The sequence below is a fragment of the Cyrtonyx montezumae genome, unplaced genomic scaffold (assembly GCF_038088225.1).
Source record: "Cyrtonyx montezumae isolate F1298 unplaced genomic scaffold, pur_monq_1.0 scaffold_8, whole genome shotgun sequence".
NCBI classification, from domain to species: domain Eukaryota; kingdom Metazoa; phylum Chordata; class Aves; order Galliformes; family Odontophoridae; genus Cyrtonyx; species Cyrtonyx montezumae.
Genome location: NW_027072089.1, coordinates 20,363,669 through 20,385,979, shown reverse-complemented (window position 1 = coordinate 20,385,979; position 22,311 = coordinate 20,363,669). Strand labels below are relative to the sequence as shown.

At 39.3% G+C, this 22,311-nt stretch overlaps 1 protein-coding gene across 1 annotated transcript; it reads left to right on the top strand.

Annotated features, from left to right (window-relative positions):
* Window positions 1–102: 102 nt before the first annotated feature.
* POP1 (POP1 homolog, ribonuclease P/MRP subunit) lies at window positions 103–19,588 on the top strand. The gene is made up of 15 exons (XM_065751984.1): window positions 103–276; window positions 1,079–1,246; window positions 2,076–2,251; window positions 4,616–4,864; window positions 5,919–6,006; window positions 6,206–6,381; window positions 6,903–7,153; window positions 7,286–7,379; window positions 8,129–8,240; window positions 8,809–8,928; window positions 14,409–14,524; window positions 15,700–15,891; window positions 16,765–16,919; window positions 17,827–18,165; window positions 18,918–19,588. The coding sequence occupies exons 1-15, from the start codon at window positions 150–152 to the stop codon at window positions 19,579–19,581; spliced, it is 3,027 nt and encodes a 1,008-aa protein (XP_065608056.1). The 5' UTR covers window positions 103–149; the 3' UTR covers window positions 19,582–19,588.
* Window positions 19,589–22,311: the final 2,723 nt, after the last annotated feature.

The following is a 22,311-nucleotide window of genomic DNA, read 5'->3' as shown; positions in this document are numbered from 1 at the left end:
TGGGCAGCGGCTGCGAGCTGCGCATGCGCGCTGCTGGGGCTTGGGAGGCCGCGTGTCAGGCGAGGCGGGGGATCCGTGCCCCGTGTGGAGGGGTCTGTGTGCCCTGCTGCGCTTTGCGCCCATCGTGTGAGCTCCCCATCCCAGCCGGGATGTCCGCGGCGAGGGAGAAGAAGCGGGCCAGGAAGATGAGGAACCAGCCGGCCAGCGTCATGCTCTCCGCCGAGCCGGGGTCCTTCCCCGGCAGCAGCAGCAGCAGCAGGGCCTGCTCGGCCCCAGGTACGGCCTCCCCTCCCCTCCCCTCCCCTCTGGCCTCCATTGGGCACTGAGCCGCTCGGAGTGCCGCCATTCAGCCACTTCCTTACCAAGAGGGTCGTCCATCTATCCATCATATCCGTTTTTCTCCTGTTTTGCGACCGGGGTGCAGGACAGTGTCAAACGCTGAGCTTCCCAACAGCGATATTAAATTGCACCTGAAATCCTAACCTAGACCTTATTGTATCAGCCCATCTTTCAGTATGGACTTCAGGGCTCTCTAGAAGCGCTTCCTTGAAGTGCTGTTAGGTGCTTGTCGTTCTTAGAAGGTATTTATGTACTTAAGGAGCTTACTTCAGATTTTTGTTACATAATTTTGATATTGATTTAGCTGTCTGTGCCAGGAAATATGCACTATAACTTACTGCACCAGCATACATGTGCCATGCTTACTTTATTTGTTACTGCAACAGAATGCATGTGATGTCCATAGATGGACAAAAATAGCTATCCTTATGGGGAAAAAAAATAAGGGAAAGAGGAAAAAGTTTTGTTCTGACTAAACAGCAATAAGAATCACTGCTGATGGCAATCACATTGGCTGATTTTGATTAGGTCTTTCCCTTTGGGCTTAATGAGGTATGGGATGTATGGCTTGGGTACACATTTTAAAATGTGTAAAAACTTAATAATCTGCTGCTGGCTTGTTGCAGGAAAATACAGCTTTTTTTTTTCCATTGAAAAATAACTTTTTTTTTTCAGTTATATGTCTTAAATATATCCAGAAGAATGCAGTGCAGTCTGTGTTTGTGTCTAAACCCTTCAGGAGATGTTCGCTCTGAGCAGCAGTGTCAACAGCAGAAATTTTTGCATCAGTCACCTGGACCTCACTACAGGAAAGACCAAAATAGAGGAGACTCGAGAGGCAGAGGAAGAGGAGGATGGCAAGGAGAACATCAGAGTTCTTCTGAGGAAATGCCTAGATTCATAACAGGTTGGTATGTACGATAAAAGGTCACGGTTTCCAGGGCAACTTGCTAGTAATTGCTTGTTGTTTTTGATTATGTGCAATAGCAAAAATCAGACCTGATGTTTTGGTCAACACTTGCCTTTAGTCTTCTGTTTTTTCCTAATTTCCTCCAAAATACAGAAAAGTTTGTGTTCTAGAATGAATTACCAGGTGCTGATCAGTGAGTCCTTTCAAAATGAGTTGAAAAATTGCACTCCTTATAACAAGGGATATGCATTTGGGTTTCAGTTTACCAGTAAAATGAATACTGACAGCCATCTGTTTTTCATATAGTCAGTGAAACTGTTTATGCTTATATTGTGAGTTAGAGTAACTTCTAACAGAATGTTTGTTTAGGAAAGCAAAGAGACAAATTAGTTTTCCAAATTATAGTAGTGCTATGATAATGAATACACTTCCATAAGTATTAAACAAAATCAACCTCTGACTTCTATAGTTGTTCATTTCAAAACAGTATGTAGTGTGATCGTTGCTTCCTGTTTTTTCCATGATTAAGTTCTTCCATCTGTCTGAATAATAAATGAAAACATTGCTATCCTGGTAAAGAAGTACTTTGTGCAAGTAGAACTTGTTGGTTATACCTCAGCTTTCAGTATAGGTAAACATATTGGTGAGTTTCAGGATATCTGAAGAATAGAAACTGCTTCTTCAATAGACAGTAGAGGATAATTTGTGTTTTATCTCAAAGTTATTAGATGGATGTCCTAGAAATACTCTGCTGGAGTTGAGTAATTCATGCGTGTTGTTCCTTTTTCTGATTTTTGCTGTTTGATGGAGTTCTTTTTTTTTCCAGTGTCTACCTTTGCTCAAGCTCGTGCTGCTGAGATCAAAGCCATGCTGAAAGCAGTCACGCAGAAGTCTTCCAACTCTCTGGTCTTCCAGACTCTGCCTAGGCACATGCGGCGGCGAGCAATGAGCCACAATATTAAGCGCCTACCCAGGAGGCTGCAAGAGGTTGCCAAAAAAGAGGTACAAGTGAATCTTACAGTGTTTGATGAGCTGTATAGTGGATGTAACTATTGTACGTGTGTATGTTTATTACCGTTCAGACCTGAGCTTGTCTGCAAAGCTTCCCTATACACAGAGGCTCACAAACTTGGGCTGACATTTGGATGCAAAACCTACTTTTTAGATGGTGGTTCAAGCAGATTTCAGAGTAGTTGTCAATACCTTCTTGGCTTTGTGATTATTTTATGCCTTGAAAAGTTATTGGAGTAATGATGATGAAACCCTCTACTGCAGGAGCGTTTGTTTGGGTAGTTTTTCAAGGTCTCAGGGTGATCTAGGAGTCCTCAGTAACACCTGCCTAGCTTGCAGCCTACCACTGCTTTGAGCTGTGACTTCACAGGACTCAACCCAGCACAACTTGTTCATATCTGACACAATATAGCTTGGGCAGGGTGAGTACAGTGGAGCAGTTGACTGGGGTTGCATGCAGCTTAATACCATTCCTGGTAGGTCATGAAACTCATTTTGGACTAGTGTCTTAATATTAGTCACAGTGCTTCTATGTGTTTACTTATGCTGTGGCATTTCTATGTGTTAAAAAAATTAAAAAAGATTCAGTGGGTTTTCTTCACGAGGTGATCTGTCTCATGTTTGGCTTTGCTCACTTTCTCTGCATGCATCTCAAAGTGATTAGATGAGTTTGCTTGGTAAGTTTGCTGTTCATTAAGGTTGATTCATTGACGCATTTCGTGCATTCCTTTTCCCTCTTGCTTTACCTTTTTGAAGTTCTCTGAGACCTTTCCCCTTCTTCAAGTTCCTGAAGATTCATGATTCAGAAATTGCATCAAGTACTCCTGCACGTGTTCCTAAGGCAGTGGCTGGATCTTCATAACCCACATCTCTGCTGTTATTGCTTTACTTGGCATCTTTTTATTTGTTAGTCATTATGATACTTAGCGTCTTGAGGAGGAAGGCAGCATGGGCTGTTTTGTATAGTTGCACGCTCTGTCCTTGTTAAATAATGTAGATTTCTTTCATGTTTGTATTTGATTCTTTTGCATCCTACTTTTTTAACTCCTTTCACGTGATAGTATTTCTAACTTATGTGTCCATACTCACATTTATATGTCCTTGCTTTCACTTTAGCATGATTCTTGGATTTCTGGGGTACTATGACTGTCCCTGCTGTAGCTGTTTTTCTTCAGCCACGATCTCTCCCCTGTTTATCTTTCTGAAGTTTGTGTCCTTAGATAGGATGTTTTGTTTCATGCTTTCTTAGAGCTTTTGTGTCTCCTGATATGTTTCCGTTTTTTATAGGTTCTGCCCATTAGTTCTCAAAGTCGATTGTTCTGGTTCTCCTCCACTTCCTTCTTTTTCTTAGGTCCTTGAACATGATCATGTTGATGCAAAAATTTATCTGGGTTTTCTCTTAGCTCTTCACAAGCTTGAAGACAGATTTTTTTGTATACAGCACCACACTGCTTTTTCTCTAATTGCCTTTCTGTACACTTATGTACCATTTTACCTAGTGGTTTATATTGCTTGCTCTGCAGTGGAATGATTATTGTGATTATGACTTAGAACTTTAAAATTATTCTTGCATGTCTTTCTTTACATCATTGTTTATTTCCATGTTTACTGTGCTCACTGCAGTGATCTAATGTTCTCATTCTTGTAACCAGTTCTAATTCTTCTAGTTCTAACTCTAGTTCTAATTCTTCTGATTCTTTTATTCTTATTCATATAATCAGTGGTCTACTGTCAGCCATTTCTTGATGAGCCCACAAAGGACATCATAAGAACTAAGATTTTTTTTTTCTGCTCCTTCTCAAAAAGACAAGTCAAACCTTGAGAGACAACCTTCCTCTTCAGCCATTCACCCTTAGTAATTCTATTCTTGACTACGTCTTTGTCAAGGAGTTTATCTGACATCACCGTATTGGCTTCTGCACACTGTAGAGACTATAAGTATCATTAGGTTCTGACTGCCAGTCTTAGAGTCCATGCTGCTCCTGTTTGAGCTCACATCTTTAGGTTCACCTGATGCCACGTCCATTTGTTCATATGCATGTGCTGATATTGAGTAAAAGCTTTACAGGGGAAAGCAGCAGTTCTTACAGTTTTACTGGCAAGCTTCTGAATGTCTGGGAACTCTGGTTTAGGGGTTCAAGTTAAATTTTGGTGCAGTTGTGTGGATGGGATGTGCATCTACTCTTTCCATCTATTTATTATCCTCAATCCAGATTGTAAAATTGTGAACCAACATCAAAATAAAGCACAGCTTAAATTATGCTAGTACTTCCTGTATCCTTATATATGCTAACCTTTTTCTTCAACAGAAGCTTTTCCTTTTGAGTTTACTTCAGTCTTCTCTTTTGCTAACAGGCTGAGAAAGCTGTACATCAGAAAAAAGAACAGTCAAAGACAAAGTGCCGCAAAGCTAGAAGACGCCACGTAAATTTGGTGGCAGAGTTTAATCGTAGGCAAAGGAAGAATATTTGGCTGGAAACGCATATTTGGCACGCAAAGAGATTTCATATGGTAAAGAAATGGGGATACTGTTTAGGAAACAGCCCTACAGAGAAGTGCTATAGAGCTTGTTACCGAGCCATGACAAACCACTGCCTTCTTCAGGTATCACATTTGCATTTTCTTTGTTCTTTTGCCAAGGTGAAGTAATCAGCTGTTCAGTTCTAATGAATGCTTCTGTCCCTTTGAAGTAATGTTGTGTCAGCTGTTAACAACTGCTAGCTATGAGAGCAGGTTGAGGGAAGTGATCCTGCCCCTATACTCCGTCCTGGTGAGACCTCACCTGGAGTACTTCATCCAGAGGCCTCAGCACAGGAGAGATGTGGACCTGTTAGAGAGTGTCCAGAGCTATCCAGAGAGTGCCACAAAAATGGTCCAAGGGGTGGAGCATTTTCAGTGTGAGGACAGGCTGAGGGAGCTGGGGCTGTTCAACCTGGAGAAGGCTGTGGGTGGACCTGAGAGCAGCCTTTCAACATCTAAAGGATGGCTGTAATAAGGGAGGGGATAGGTTCTTTAACAGGGTCTGCTGTGATGGGAAGAAGTGTGGTGAAGCACTGGCACAGGTTGCTCAGAGAGGCGGTGGATGCCCCCATCCCTGGAGACATCCCTGGAGTCAGGCTGGATAAGGCTCTGAGCAATTGGTCTAGGTGTAGATGTCCCTGCTTATTGCAGGGGAGTTGGGCTAGATGACCTTTATTGATCCCTTCCAACTCAAATGATTTGATGATAAGTGAGTAATTTCAAAAGTGCTATGGAACGTGGACAGTATCAGAGAGAATGTGATGAGGCTATAGAAGAACCTTGTGTATTAAAAAGGTGTCTACAGCTGAAATCATCAGCAATAGGAACTAAGATTCTGTGAATCCCTGCATCATCTTGCTGAGCAGGATGCTACTGAAGACACACTGTTGCGTGACCTTTCTGGTTTGTTTATTCTAGGGGCAGGTTGTTCCCCAAACGGGAAATGCCTGACAGCTGCCCTACAGCAAGCACATTTATTTAATTAAAAATTAAAGTAAAATTGTAGTAGTGTTTTCTCTTTGACTCAAGCAGTTTTTCCTTTACTAAAATTCAATTGTAAATTTTGAAGCTCTGTGTGGACCCTTCCTTGTCTCCTTTCAAGAATTCTTCTCACTTTTCCACTGTCCTGTTGTTACAGGATTTGTCATATTATTGTTGTCTGGAGTTGAATGGTAAAGAGAATGAGCTTCTGAAGCAACTTGCTCGAATATGTAGTGTTGACACAGGTAAGATTTAACTAGTTTGAAAAAACAGACTAATAGACTAAAGCAGATATGTCCAACCTGCAGGTTGCATGTGGACCAGGACAGCTTGTAGTGTGGCCCAACTCCTGCAGCTGTGCTGTCATGGTGGTAGCTCTTAAGTTTGTTTTTATTTCTTAAGCAAGAAGTTACTTTGGTTTTCAGTAAGCATCTTCTTCTTCAGGATTAACATTTGGAGCAGCAAGTTGTCTGTCTGGAAGGTTCCAGGGCTCCTTGAATGTTTACCGAGCGGATCGCTATCCCGAGGACATGCTTGGTCCTGTTACATTTATTTGGAAACTGAGAGATGGGTCTGAAAACAGGCAGTTATGGATCTGGATGCATCCAGCTCTCAAACAGGTATTCTGCTTTTTAGAGCTGAACTCAAATTTCTTCATGCATTGCCTATTTCTTATGCTTCAGATATCTTCTGAAAGGTTTCCGCTCTTAACTATATTTCTGTCTGCATCTTGTTCTTAGAGAAGTTGTACAGAATGTGCATGCAACCGAGGTATTTCATGTGAGCTTGTTAGAAATTTTTACTGTTGCTTTCTGGGGGATTTGTTCACAATATGTTGGTGTGTGTTCTGCTTCTTTCCCATTACCCATGACAGGCTGTTTGGTCCCTGTCATCACAGGTAGTCATAATCTGAACTTAAATTGCATGCTTGCTTTTTATTTTTTTTTTTCTTCTGTTAGTTTTTGACTGACAATTAATTCCTAGCAACAGTATTATTTTCTGAACATGACAGTGCTCTCCATGGACTTAAATAGAGTGAATATCATTCCTTTAAATCTGTATAGGAAAATAAATCACTAGACTGTAATTGTTAAAGCTGGACTGCTTATTCTCCTCATCCAAACCTTTCACTTTTCTTTAGGACATACTGAATGAATTGAAAGCAATTTTCCAGTGTTCAGAGCCTGAAGAGATCTGTATTCCTCAGCCAACCACAACATTAAATCAAGAGGAAAAAGACATGGATGTTATTCAGAACCTTGGTAAAAAAAGAAAGAAGGAGGACAGAGAAGGAGATAAAGCTGTTCCAGTGAAGAAAATAATTGGTGATGGTACTAGAGATCCATTCCAGCCCTGTACCTGGGCCTCAGAAACTACTGGTGTTGTGATCAGGTTTGTTCATCATGGAGTTAGAAACTGTGACCCTTAATTTGTTAATGTAGCTGGATTATAGCTTAACAGAACACTGGAAGAAACTGTGTGCTGTACGATTGTACACTCATCTGAAACTTCCCTCTCTTTCAGTGATCAAACTATGGAGATTCTCAGGTATCGACTGATTGGCCCATTGTCACACTGTGTCCTTACAGAGACCCTGAAACCTGCTTCTATCCAAACAGTAAGGAAAATGGCCTGTTGGATATTGCTGTAATTTTTATAAGGGTTCTAAAGTGTGCAAACTTCTTAGAAAGACTCATAAGGCATATTTATTATAAAAGTTAACCTGTGTATTTCTACTCTGTTAACTTCCATGCTGAGCCTCTTGACTAATGCTGACCTCAGAATGAGTTTGTATCTGGATTTCTGGTGTGGGTAGAATGAAAATGGAAGCTATGGTGCTACTGAGAAGGCTGTGGAAGTTTTTGCTGCTATGTGTTGAAAGATCCAAAATAATTCATACTCTTTTTGACAAACCATAGATTATATTTCTCATTCAACAAGCTAGAGGCCCTTATAGGGCAAGACATAAAAGGTATTGAAAACATTTGTGTTTTAAATCAAATACATTCTTTCTCCAAAATTTAGTATTTTGTCCACCTTTTAGCACATAGCATCACTGTAGTTGTAATAGGCTGGGTTTTTTTGTGCGTTTCTTGGAGCAGATTTGAGGAGGATGTGAAATCTGCTTTTCTGTAAGAAGTTGATGACTGCAGAGTTGGGAAGAATTGTGGATTGCTTTGTTTACTTTAGGAACACAAACTGAATGTATTGCAAAGTGAAATATAGGAATAAGCTTCATCAGGAAAAAATGACTCTGGTTTGGAACTTGAAGGAAGCAACTGTAGTGATTAAGGCAAACAGACTGAATTCATGCTGATTAGAAGCTACTGAATTACTACTTGAGTTAATTAGATGATGTTTTTCCAGGAGATGGTGGATTCGGAGTCGAAACTGAATAGCTGGTGGGTAGAAAACTGCAAGGACTCTGAGAAAGTATCTCTGCATCATCGTCAAACTGCTGTCTTTGAGCTCTTAGAAGGTATTTGGGCATGGCTGATAGGGGAAGAAGGGGAAACTCTTAAATTCTAGTGGTCAGAACTGGCATGCTACTGAGTTAGCTTCAGTTTGGTAAGGCATAGTTTGTGCTTGATCAGGAGAGTGATGCTGTTAAGCATGTACTTGGGTAATTACTGTGGCACATCAAAGACTTAAGAAACATTACTTTTTATTTTTTTAATGGAACTTTAGCCCTTTACGAAGGCCAAACTCTTAACAGATATATTCCATTTTGTTTCTTGTCTTCACAAATGTTTCATTTCTAGCATTGAAACAGGTAAGGAACTGACTGTGGTAAACCTCAAACTGTTCGAGCCATCCAGTCTGAGACAGTTAAGTAGAGATGAGGTAAAGCTTTTAAAGATGTTTTATAATTTCTTTTAACGAGCATTAGTTAGTTTTCAAAACACGCTTATTGAATGTTCTGAATTGCTGCTCTGGTTTATAGTGATGTCACATCCCTGCAGGCCAAAAGGTGCAGAATAACAGTGCAGAAAAATCACAGTTTTATTGGTGGTTTCATGGCAGTGTTCCTTTGTATATTTTTAAAGGGATAAGTTCGCCATCAGAAATGCCACCAGGTACAATACTGGGCCTCACTGTTGGAGATCCTCGAGTAAATCTGCCAAAAAAGAAGACAAGAGCCATGCCAGATCCAGAAAAATACCAAGGTAAAATGCCTTGCTTACATTGTTCATGCATGGAACTGTCAAAGGCATGAAATTCAGTTTCTCTATACACTTCTGTTTTCATTTACTTTCTTTTTCCAGCAATTTTTTTTTCTCGTTGTTTTCCTTTAGCATTAGATTTCAGAAGTTTCCTTCTTCTTTCTACATACCTTGTCATAATAGAAACAGGCTTAAAATTGCACGAGTTGCATATGTTTTAGAGCAGCAGTTGTGAGGGAGGGACATGCACCATAGCTGGTCTTGTGCTCAGTGGAAGCCTCTGTCTGACCATACAGATGATCCAGGTTCGAATCCTGGCAAGGCCAACCGGGTGCTAAAAGCTACTCAGTAACTTTCTGTTTAGTATTTAGTCTTCCAGGTGCTGTTTTTCTCTCCAAAAACAGTTTTAGAATTTAGTTTATAGTCTGAAAGTTGCAATTTCATTGCAGGAATAAAAACAACAACAACCTGTTGCAACATTAGCGTTTTAGATTGCTAGGAGGTGCAAGGGTGATTTTGCAGACTTTCATTTCAATGCAAAATACAAGATCAGTTGGATTTGAACTTCCTTGAAAAATATGCAAGAGCAGATACAATGGGGTTTGTGTACAGTACTGTGTAAGCATTAACATTTAGGTTGATAGCACACGCTGTCTAACCTAGTGTGAGGAACAGAACAGCCAGCTAGCAAACAAGACAAGTGAATTTCTTTGGTGTTATGTTTCTAAGGTACTAGAATAATACAACCTTATCTTTTTTTAAACCAAATTAAATACTGATTTCAGTTACCATCTTACCAACTCTTCCTATTCAGTCTTTCTTACATCTTCCTGTTCCAACCTCTGTATGTGGAACAGCTTTTGTCCTGTCTATTATAATTTGTGCACAGTTACTTTCTCATCATTAATGTTCATGTTGGAAATGTTGCTGTGTATGTGACCTCTGCTTTGGTTCCTTCCTGCTGAAGAGTACGGTGACTTATGGAGCGCTCATTTACAGAGACTGATTTCAACTGGTAAAGTAGTTAGCAAGCCAAACAAGTAATTTGTCACTGTTCATTCTGCTTGTCATGTCTGTGAAAATATGTCAAGAAGGCAAGATGAGCTGAAGGCTTCTAAGCATTGGAAATGTCACATAGTAGTTTTTCTCCTGCTGGCAAAGACTTCCTCAGGAAGGAGGTAATGATGTGTGATGGGGACTTAAGGGGAAGGAAGGTACTTATGCCTTTTTTTTCTTTGACTGGCTAGAAATGACCATCTCCAAGGCTTACTGTTTGGGGTTGTCCTTCAACTTCAAACCATGTTTTCATGGTTTTGTTTTCTGTTTTCTTTCTGAGTGAGCGATGTTTTGTTTTGGTTTTTCTTTTATCATAAAATTAATACTGTATATGCCCTTTCTGACCTTTATTCAGGTGAGGGAGAATGTCCTTGATCAGCAAGCAAGAAAATATAAACTGCATATAATGACTTCTAATTTAGGTTCTACTAATGGACTTGATGTCCACTTGATGTTAAAAGTAGGCAGAAGAGTGAACGAAAACAGATAATACAACTTCCTTCTAACAGAAAATAAAAAGGACATCGTGGTAAGAGAGTAGAAAAGAATAGTCCTTCCACAAGAAACAGTAAGGAGGTAATTTCCCACTTGAGTGATTTCTTAATACTGTGTGGGAAGACTTGGAGGATTATTCACAATCTCCTGTGTACCTATTGCATTGTATAGTGGAGAAACCTTATGGCATGGTAATTAATCTCCCCTGTCTAGGAACCTCAGAACTGAGGTGTAACTGCCACTCCTCTCTGCCTCATTGATACTCCGAAGTCTTAGTTGAAGAGAGAAGCTATTACTACTCTCTGAAGCCTATCTTTTTTTTTTCCTCCGAAGTTCCTCTCTTAATTTTGTAATTGACTGTGTGACAGCTACTGCCAGTGCTATAGCTTGCCTTATAGGCTTATTTGTTCAAGTAGTTGAGAGAAGTTACATTTCTTTTCTATACTTCTAGAAGATCTATCTATATTGGTTGATTAAACTCAGATACTTATGCAATTTTCTAGTCTGGGGAAAGCTTTCAGTTGCATTTGATTCCTGGTTTTATAAAGAAAAATTGCATCAGTATTAATAAAAGGAAGCCTAGGCATAATCAGTTATTGTGCAAAATGCATACAAAAAGCAGATTGGATATAAAATCTAATCAGGTCCCTCTATGCAAGCATTATGATTTCTTCCCACTGTATTCTATTTCAGGACAAGGAATTATGTGCAGCTTAGTTGTGATATTGTTAGGGCGTGTGGTCTTATTGCACTTTTCACTGCCTCTATAATTCCGCTGTATTATTTTTTTTCCTGTCAACCTACTTGATAGCCTGGCAGTTTTGCAGTTCAAAAATCCATTAAATAAATGGAAGAGAAGCTAGTGAACGTCATTCTGTGCAAGAAGATCACATCTAGGTGAAGAATGTAAGTCACAAATGTCTGGAATGACAGCACTGAACACTCAGTGTTGCACTCTTCCATAGCACCCTGTTACTGTCCATGTTTGATGTCAGATCACTGGAATATCCAGCAAGAATTTCATCAAATGCAGCACGTTACCAAAGATAATTCTAGTTCAGTTTGGCAGTTTTACCAACATTTTTTCCTTTCAGTTCCGTCCTGTTTCCATTGTTTCTTTTGCCCAACAGATGCCCAGGAGAGGGATTCTTCTTCAAATTTGTGAAGGGCAGTTTGTTTAACTAAAAAAAAAAAAATTTAAAAAGAAAGGAATTTACTGTTGGCAAATTGTATATCTTAGTATGGCAACAGTACTACCAGTGTTTTCACGGTAACACCCACAAAGAAGGTTAGGTTTCTCTTCTAGATAGTTGATCCCCTGATGGAAGATGAGGTCTGAGTTGGTTTTGATTTTGTCCCTTGAGCAGATAATTTTATTAGCCTTAGAATTGCATAAACTTTCTGAGTCTTGGTTTTAATGTAACCTTACTCAGCTGTGTTTAATACAGTTAGATGATATTTATGTGAGTAATGTTACCATTCTTGCTCACTGTGATGTTTTTTCCCTTTTGCTTCCTGGACATTCAAATACAATTGGCATTAATATTAGTAAATTTGAAATGGTACTGCTTATCTTAGGAGATCCCATATTTGTTTTAATCACTCTTGTTTTTTAATGGTATATAGAAGCTAATTGCTTTTCTTAACATAAATTTACTGTTTGAAAATGCAGTACTTGTCAAATGTGCAGATGATTTAGGTAAGTTATAGCCATCTTAGCCCATGGGTTGTTGTCGTACATGAAATCTATGAAATGATATGCATCTATCTATTTCTTCCCTCCTTGATCTTCTTCTAAACATTGTAAGATACGTTTGTGTACTTTTTCCCCCTGTGGATGACATATTAACAAATCAAAGTAAATTTCACTGTCTCCCACTTACTCATACTCCCAAGTGCATATGCATGGTTTCAGTGTAAAGGTCGTGTGCTGATGGGACTTAAGCACAGAACTGTCCTGATTTCTTTAGGCTGCAAGATAAGTGATTTACTCAGAAACTCTCTTTTACTGCCTTTTCAGCAGGTTTATGCCTTCTGGAAGTCAAGCCTCTGAGTTAAGTGGTCACTGCTTACATGACTGCAAATTAGCATTAGTCTTCTTTTAAATTACTCTTCTCATGTTTTGGTTTGCTGTCACTGTCTTAGCATGGTTTGCTGCTCAGCACGGGGTCTGATGGAACTTCTAAACAGACAGTGAATGAAATGCAGAGGAGAATGTGTCATGAAAGATGGGTGAGCTGAAGTTCCTTCTGCAAACACAGAGCCAGACTCTTTGCCAGTGAACACATTCTTGCAGAAGTTGACACATCTGGCCTTTTGCATTGGCTCTCCTGGTACCAACTACATATGTGCTCTGAAACTATTCTATTGAAACAGAATGAAACCTTCCTTTCCTTCCGTGTATTTCCTGAGCACCAACCATTGGTATCAACAGAAGTAGGTGATATTATAGTTGTTAGTCACTTCTGTGCGCTAAGTAGTTTGTGTGCTTAGTGTTTCCTGTACTAGCTGTAGCATCTTATTTGCAGCATCATTAACAACTTACTCATCAAGAGGTTTATTTTCCCAATATTCTTTGAATGCAAAGTGAAGAAAATGAAGGGGGAACGATTTGAACGCTGTATTTTTTGCAGAGGTAAAATTTCTCCAAGTTGAATGGGAATGAAGGAAAAACCATGCATGAAGTTAGAGATTTTAAGGTAGTGAGGCAAACATTGGGTAGGCTGAGGGAGTGGAAAGAGACAGGCATTAAAGGGCTCTTTAAAGTAGGAAAAAAAATACATTCTGCAGTATAGGAACTTTAAGTAATGTGTGTTCTTTAAGCAAGAATGCTTAGCAAGTATCATTTTAATAGCACCATCTAACTCAGGAATGCTACTACATTTAACTTTTCTGAGGTTTTTTCAACTCGTAGTAACATGGACAACTTTAAATCATTTTAATGTAGTTATTGCAGTTATGTTTGGCAGTACCTGTCCTCTCGTTAGGACAACTCCATAATCCCTATCTTCTGTACTGAAAGTCTTTGTCCACGGTAAATGGAAAAATTACCTGAATTTTGTCTTTCAAAAGATTAAGTTGTTTAAAAACAAGCAAGAAATACTGTGTTCCTTAAATATGTAAGATCACTTAGATGACAAAGCATTCCCTGTAAGTTTTAACCACAGAAATTAACAGCTTCGTTGTGTTTTTTTTTTAATTTGTAAAGTTTATTTTACTTAAAATGCAGATTGATATGCATTACATACTATATATGGAATGCTGAGCATTTTTAATCCATAGAGTAAAAAAGGTAGGTGTACATTTTCTTTATTTTGCTTGTATTGGAGAGTTGAAGCAGAATTACCCTACTGATGAGTTTTAAAGCTAAAAGTCTTATTCATCTTCAGTAAGTGTGCAACTGTTGGACTGTGCAGACGTATGCAATACATAGTCTTCCTTGTAGTGCAAAGCCTGAAAAGATGCAGAGTGGGAATCTAGTGCTAAATAAGCATCACGTGGTAGTCATATCCATAGAAATATTTCCTGTGTGTACATTTTTTTACAGGTCATCTTTATTTTTCCTGTAAGTTTGCTTAGGTGGACTTATTTCAGGCTTCAGAAGATTGCTCTTTGGTAAACTTCACACTTTTCCTGACAGGTCAAAGTCCGGAATATTTAAAGTGGCATTACAACTTGCATTTCCAAAGGTGATATCATGTTTACTAAGAAATATCTGCCTGTGTGAGAATGCCAGGTTAACCCTTCTAAAAGTAACAGGTAGTTTATTTCATGTTTTGTATTTGGAAAAACATACATTAAGGTAAGATGCTCCAGATGCTCAAATGATTACATTTTTAATAGTCTGTTTTCTTAGCTGTTTGTTCATTACTCAGGACAGTGGAGTGGTTCTGAAAATTTGAGTTTTGTTTGAAGGTTCTCTTCTCTCGTAGATAATGATAAAGTTAGGCAGCTGTACCTGGAGGGTGTACCCGTTGAGTGTGCTCACAGCTTTATCTGGGACCAAGACATCTGTAAGAACGTCACTGAAAATAAAATCTCAGAGCAGGTAACTGAAGTGGATTGCTGTGGAGAAAATGGTTAATGGTCTGTATAGTGAGGATCTTGAGACTTGTATAAATGCAAGAGCTGCAGTGTCCTAATGTATTAGCATATGGCAGAGTTGAAGTGTGTGTTCTATAGCCTTTATGTGATATTCTTGTATAAAAGTTATTCATATCCAGTTAAAAGGAAGCTTTACTGGATTGTCCACTGGACTAAATAATCATGGTTCTATTCATATGAGATATTTGAAATTGAATTTTCATACATCCTACAGTTTGAACTATAATTCTGCCGATTCAAAACTTGACATTTACATTCACGATAGAGGGACAGGCCACAGATACACTTCCAAAAGGGTGATTTAGCCACCAGAGATAATAAACTTTCAACATCATTGTAATCAAAGAGAAAACGTTTGTGTGGCAGAAACATCTCTAAATATTCTCTTGATGCAAATTAGTTTTTGTTTGTGTTCTTTCCAACTGTCCAACAAAATGTAAAAAAGCAGAATACTTCCACAGTGTTACAGTTATGCATAACTATATGTTGTGTTAACGTCTTAGTATGTTCTTCCTGTTGTTGTGGCATGTACAGTTTACAAAACAGCTTGTACAGAAGAGACATGTACAGTTGGAGTCTGGTGTTCTGTTTTTTTTTTTGTTGTTTTTTTTTCATAAATATTTTTAAAGCAGTACAATGGAACGTAACAAGTGATGATTGACAAAGCCTTGGTACCAGCATGCTTTATGTGACACTTAATTCATGATGACATGCTGTTTTCATCTCTCTGAATGTAGTTCATGTTTTCCCAGTGAATCGACAGGCTGTCTGAAAGCACATGCTCAGTACAGTCTTGTGCCCTTGTCTGTGAAGTGGAATACTTGTCTATGAGTTGGAATACTCGCCTTTTTTCCTCATCTGTAGTGTATGTCTTTACACTTGAGTTTCAGTACCTTCCCTCCATCAAGGGTTGTGGAAGTTAAAAGGAGGTGGGGGGCAAAGGATTCTTATGTACTTTTTCTAAAGGGTTTTTTTCATGCCCCAGTGAAAGTCAGTTCAAATGTGCAGAGTGTTACTAATTTATTTTTTCAAGTTGTAAGTTTATCTCATGTCTATCTCAGAAGAATGTGTAGAAGAGGGGAAGAGCTTACTAACTTATGGGAAAATTCTCCTCCTCAGGAATTAAACAAAATGAGAGCCCAGTTACTGGTACCTGGATCTCAGCTTGATTTGGGTCCTTGTGAATCTAAAGTTCCTATACTGTTGGTGCAACAGCCAGGAAAAATGGCTGGAGAAGATCGACCAGGATGGGGGAGTGGCTGGGATATCTATCTCCCAAAGGGCTGGGGCATGGCTTTCTGGATTCCTTTAGTAAGTAACATTCATTAAAAACAGCAAGTAAATACATCAAATGATACCATTTGGTCTGAAATACCATTGTTAGCATACTTTGCGTTGTGTAATCAAACCATCACAGGATCAAAATCCCACTATAAAGAGGGTGTATGAACTGGTTGATGACAGAGTCTTGGTCTTAAAAATAAATAAATGATAGTTTTCCATATCTTCTTCTGGGTCTAACTGTGCCCATATGGCAGTTTGAAGCAGGAAATGAGAGTAGGGGGTAGGAAGAGAAAGCTAATATAATACTTGTTTGGTTTTGTGTTTCTAAGAGCATATGTCTCTAACAAGAAATCATTTGGTGCCAGTTGCTAATTGCTTCCTTGGTTTGGCTATCTGTGTCTTCCTGTCAGCAATACGGTTGCCTCTGATTTGGAGGGGGAGGTTGAAATCTGGTTTAAGCTAGTCTGACTACACCTCAGGCACTGTTAGGAGCATCCTACTTTGAATGTTTAGATAGTTGTTCCAGTGCTCTTAACGTTGCACTTCTGAATATAGAGGGGAAATAACTGCAATGTTACCTATTGTATAGTTCAAATTAATTGGATAGTAACTCTCAAGTTAATATCAAATCTCTGGAACATACAAGATGAAAACCTGTGAAATTCTGCTTGTTTTTGTTGATTATTTTTCAGAATTAAATTTAAAGAGAACAAGCAATGTTTTTGTTGAAGTTATCACTTAGAACTGTGAAAACCATACTTAAGTTGATCAGTTTTGAAAGCTGAAATTACAGACCTTCCATTTTCTACAGCAGTGGCTTCAACATTATTAATGCTTTATTTCAGTTAGAAATCAGGAATCAAACATTGCTTTCTTGGGATTTTAATTTTTTTATAACAGATATATCGAGGTGTCCGAGTTGGTGGCTTGCAAGAAGCTTCAAAACATTCTGAGTATCAAAGAATACCTCACACTCCAAATGATTTCCCTGATTGCCCGGCGGGAATGCAGTTTGCTAAAGAACTGGAAAGCAATCTTCTTGATAAATTCAAACGGTAATATTAATGTTGTTTGATTGCAAGAATGGAAGAGAAAAAATGAACAGTGGTGCTTAAGATATTCCCTTTGTTATCTCTTGTGTTCATTTAGACTTTGACTTAGGAAGGTCTTTCACTGTTATATTTACTGATATACAGTAAAAACATTCAAGCTTTACATAATAGAAAAGCTTTGCTAATCAGGTCGCATAAATTAACTAAAACCTTCTAGGGAGAATCTCAGTTACAAGGCTGAGTAAAAAATAAAGCCATTTCAGGCAAGGTTCTCTGCTGATTAGAAAGAATACAGAAGTTTACCTTTATTTTCATTGTAATCAGTGCAATACCATGCTTTTGGGGTTTCTTGAAGTGTCTTCTGGACAAACTGGTGTCAGTTCTCCTTCCAACTATGACAAGTAGGGGAATTTCAGAGGAAGTAGTGATAGTGTCAACGGTATCCAGCATCACTGGAAAGATATAGAGGGCAGAAATCATAGAATCATAGAATGGCCTGGGTTGAAAAGGACCTCAAAGATCATTGAGTTTCAACCCCCCCTGCCATGGGCAGGGTCGCCAACCACTAGAGCAGGCTGCCCATTGCCACATCCAGCCTTGCCTTGAATGCTTCCAGGGATGGGGCATCCACAACTTCTTTGGGCAACCTCTTCCAGTGCCACCAGCCTCTGAGTGAAAAATTTCCTTCTAATATCTAACATAAATATGCCAGTGTTGTCTAGAAGTATAACTTGAGATTTATTAGTGAGGTTATTGAATGCACAGTTAACTTTCTGTTCTAAATGTTTGTTTACAAAATAGAAAACATTAGAACAGCATGGCGAAGTAGGCAATTAGCCTTTCTATAAGTGCCAATTTGAAATAAGAACTCTGGATATAAATATTTTTATGTACTTGATTTATTGTTTAGACGTCCACCTGCAAAAAGGGCAAATTATGTCAAACTGGGCACTTTGTCTCCTTTCATCTGTCCTTGGGGGCAGCTGGTGAAGGACTGGGAAGGAACAGTGAAAGCTTCAGGAGAATTTGTGCATCCTTCTTCCCCACATGCTGAGCATTGTGCAACTGAAGGACATGGCTTTTGTGACCCCAAACCAGAAGTGGTGAAAGAAGCTTCCTCTGAGACTGGTGAGGTAGAGGAGACCATGGAAACAAGCTCTGAAGATGCCGTAAAGGCAGAGAGTGGTACAGGCACCCAAGGTTTTGGTGAGAGAGGTGAAACTATGAGAAGTGACTTTATTGTTCTCAGGTACGTCAAAACGGTACAAGCATGTGAGGTGTTATTTCTTTATTATCAATAATTGGGAAAGGAAAAGGAATGGCTCAGCCTTGATTATTAAGGTGAGAGTGCTTTGATCAAAATACAGCGAGGAGGAGAGTGAGTAACTTTGCTGTTAAGTAGAAGTCCTACTTTCCTCAAACAACGTGAGTAGATGGAGAAAGAAATTGTCTAAAATATGACAGGCTTGAATTTAGCACCTTCTTGAAGTAGTGGTCTGTGCTTCTAGGTAGAGCTTTGAAGATCTTATTTGTGATTTAAAACTTGCAGTGTATATCAGCAGGCATTCTCTTTCCTAATGCGTTATCTTAGGTGGTCTGCAAAGAAGACAGAACTTCCTGCATTCCGGTGTAACATATGAGAATGCCAGCAGTGTTTGGAAAGTGCCTGAATGCAGATCTTGCATTTTTGTGTAGTTATCAGGGGAAGAAAATATTGGCAGTTCAGAACTGAATTGTGTCACTGAAAGTTTTAAAGCTTTTGTGATCAAAACAAGCTTTAACATGCTGAGTCAAATTCACGTCTTCAGAGTAACTAGCCTCCCAACACGTGAATTTCACTCGCCCTTCTTGTGCTGAGAGTTACAAACATCAGCTTGAAAGGTTACAGAAAGCCCCAGGGCATTTTTAATTGTGCTCTTTCAAATAGGTGACTTTCTGGATTTCTGTTGTACTACTTAGTAATAACTGTCTTTTTTGTTTATTTTCAAAACTTTTCAATAGAAGTCAGAAACTACTAATGCAGGTGTCAGCCTGGTGCTACCCTACTTCTGGAAAAGATCGGCGACCACGCCTTGTTTCTCAGCTGGGAGGAAAAGAAATGACTGAAGATGTTCTTTTGCCAATCTTGATGAGCTATCCCAGGGCTCTTGTATGGGTCAACTTGTCTCTCTTGAGAAAAGGGAACCCTGAATTACATGCCATGATTTGCATCCCAACAGAAGACGACTTGCTACATTTAAGCAAGGACAAACTCTTCTGTGGTCCTCAAGAACCCCGGCATCGTGATATATTCAAGCATAAGGTACAGAAGCTGAAAGAGAATAAGAAGAAGAAGAATGAGGAAGATAATGAGAAGGCTCAAGAAAGCAACCCTCTCAGTCTTCCAGAGAAAGAAACAACTGAGGAACGTAAAGACCTCATTCTAGGTCTTTGGTCAGGCACCCTCCCAGATGTTACTTCCCATTGCTCCAGAGCTCTCTTGGGATATGTAACTCGAGGGGATTTTTCACTGGCTACAGGCTGTGGAGAAGCACTGGGTTTTGTTAGCTTGACAGGGTTGCTTTGTATGTTACACAGCCAGCCAGCAGATAAAAAAGGGCTGGTTTTGTTGAGAACTCCAGCATCTTTACAGTACAGATTTGCAAGACTTAGTATTGAGGTTTAAGTATCATTGAAATCAGCAGAATGCAAGAAATAACCAAAGTATGTATTATGTCTTCTATGGCCTTTCTGCTAGGCCTCTAATTTGAGGAAGTGCTTCTGAGCCTAGAGGAATATGAAGCAATTGTAAAGGTTTGTAGTATTATTAATGAAAATAACCCGTATGTCAACCTAGTATTACTTCTGATGTCCACACTGTGAGGGATTTCTGACAGCAACATAGGTGTTACCATGATATTGTGTTGCTAGAATAGTTCTTAAACACAGCATTACAGATTTTCCTTTTTGAAATCTTTTGATCAGACAACTGACAAATAGTGACTTTCCAGATCACTGTTCACATGTAAGCATGTGCCCTCTGGGACTGTATATATAGCAAGTGGCTTTTACCAATTACTCGAGTCTGAACGTGTGGCTACAGTGGAATAGAACTAGGGAGACAATTCTAGCACAGACAGCAGATAAGATATGTTGGTGGAAAAGCTCTATGTTTAAATGAAATGCAAATATATGATAGTCCAGCTGTATAATCTTTAAATTAGAGCAACCGGAGCTCTTAAATTGGAAAGCATATCAATTTCTCTCTATTCTGAGAGAGGAAACTGTCTTTTTGAAAGATAATAAGCTTTTCAGATGTAAATTGCTCTTGGTGGGTCGGCATACATTTTCTGTTAAAAGTGGGAATATTTTGATTCTGTGTAACATGATTTTATTTTTGTATGGAATGTGATGGGACCAAGGGCTTCTTCGTTTTACAATAGGGTTTATGAATGTTGAACAGTCATAACCTATAAAATGTATGAGTATGGAGAGAAGGTATTTTATTTGATTGGGGAAGGGTGGTTACTTGGTTTTGTTGCTTGTTGGCTTTTTTGTGTTTGTTTGTTTTTTAATAGTAACCCTAAACTTCTAGCTATTTTTGAGCTAAGTAGTTTAAAAGCGAGCTTATAGTAACACACTGTAGATTAATATGAGCATGATACAAATGTTTACCAACTGGTACCGTTAACCTAAAATGATACAACACATAAAAATGGAGTCTGTTCATGATCCAGGGATCTAATGATTTGGCTTGATTTGTTGAAATAATAAATCAAATATGGATCAGTTATTTATGTCTTCCTAAGTATCGGTCTGTATCTTAAACAAAACTGGCTGTGGGAATTGAGAAAGACATGGGTGATTAAGTGAATGTTTTGTGGAGTTCTTTTGCTGCAGGGAGGATTTAGTGTAACTTAACTTCATAATTAGTAATACTTAGAGCCATTGTTGGCTTTAATGGAGATACTGAAGACCCGCCTGGGCACACACCTGTGCAGCCTACTGTAGGGAGGTTGGACTCCATGATCTCTGGAGGTCCCTTCCAACCCCTACAGTTCTGTGATTCTATGAAATACGACATGCACACGGGGAAGGGAGAGAAACAAGGCAGATATAGGAAGATGTGAGAATCAACCCAATTCACTTAAGTCTCAACTCTGTTGAGGATTTTCCTGGCCGACAGCCGCTAATCCACTTGTTGAGTTTGCTGCGAGTGCAGGCTTTGCTTTGCACGGCGCCCGCGGGCCGCTAGGTGGCTCCAGAGGAAAAGGGTTGGCGCCGTGCGGGTCCCGCCTTCACATGCCCGCCATGTGACTGCGAGCTCCGCCCCGCGTAGGTATGTGGGAATAAAGAGCCCCTTAAACATTACGGTCTGGCCGCTCTGAGCCAAGTTCTCTCGTGGTAGTAATCCTGGATTTAATGAACCTTTTGAATTGTGAGCTCAATTGAAATATTTCTAGGATCAGAGTTTCCAGAACCGCGCTTCTTGGGAAGGAAGGGAGGTGATACTTATATGACAGATTCCCCCGTCTCCTCCATCTTCTCAGATACATACTGTCTTGCCCACATAGACCTTGACTGTATGTGATGGGGGGGAGGAAGAGGAGAAGCTCCCCCCCCCCACCCAAGCTATCAGTTTTCTTTCTTTCCTGCTTCTAGTTCTTTTGTTCACTGAATCTCTCCCAGGTTTCCCCCCCCCCCCTTTTCTTTTTTTTTTTTTTAACATCTGGAGTCTTTTTTCTTTTCCTCTTATTGGTAATTTCTGCCAGGTTTTCATTTTGACACTTCCTGTTACTTTTCTTTGATTTTCATTCTCTATTTCTGATTTATGATCCTTCTCTCTGGTGAGCCGATGAACAGAAACTGGAATCCAAGTGCATCCTGTTCTGTATATCTTGTAATATTGTTACACAGTTGTTTTCCTTTAAGTCAATGATTTATGCCCTAAGTCTTCACTCTCCTTGTAAAATGCACTGCAAGCCTGATAAGTTAAAAATGCTCAAAACTCTCGGCCAAAATTTGTCAGAAAAATACTGTGATCTTATGTAGCTGCAAGGAAACTTTTATCTGTGGTTGGGATTTCCAGATTTGGAATGTCTCAGGGGTGACTTAGTCATAAAAACCGTGTCAACACTGGATAATCAAGCTGTGGATAATTAAGCCTGTTCTATCTCTGTGTCAGCTGGACAGTATGTGTTCATCATGTTGAATCAGGTGTAGGTTGTGGCACACATCTGTTCTTAGGCTGTATCTCATTGCAGTTACTACCCTTTAGTTAACTACCCCAGAGCACCTGGGTTGGCTCCCATGAGCTCTGATACATGAGCATTTTCTGGAACCCAGGAAACTCAAACCCAAGGTAAAAAAAAAAAAAAAAAAGAAAAAAGAAAAAAAAGTTTTCATAAACTATCTG

Coding starts and splice junctions, on each gene's coding strand:
- POP1 (XM_065751984.1), top strand. CDS start 150: ATGTCCGCGGCGAGGGAGAAGAAGCGGGCCAGGAAGATGAGGAACCAG. Junction 1,247..2,075: donor AATGCCTAGATTCATAACAG/GTTGGTATGTAC, acceptor TTTTTTTTCCAG/TGTCTACCTTTGCTCAAGCT. Junction 2,252..4,615: donor AAGAGGTTGCCAAAAAAGAG/GTACAAGTGAAT, acceptor TTTTGCTAACAG/GCTGAGAAAGCTGTACATCA.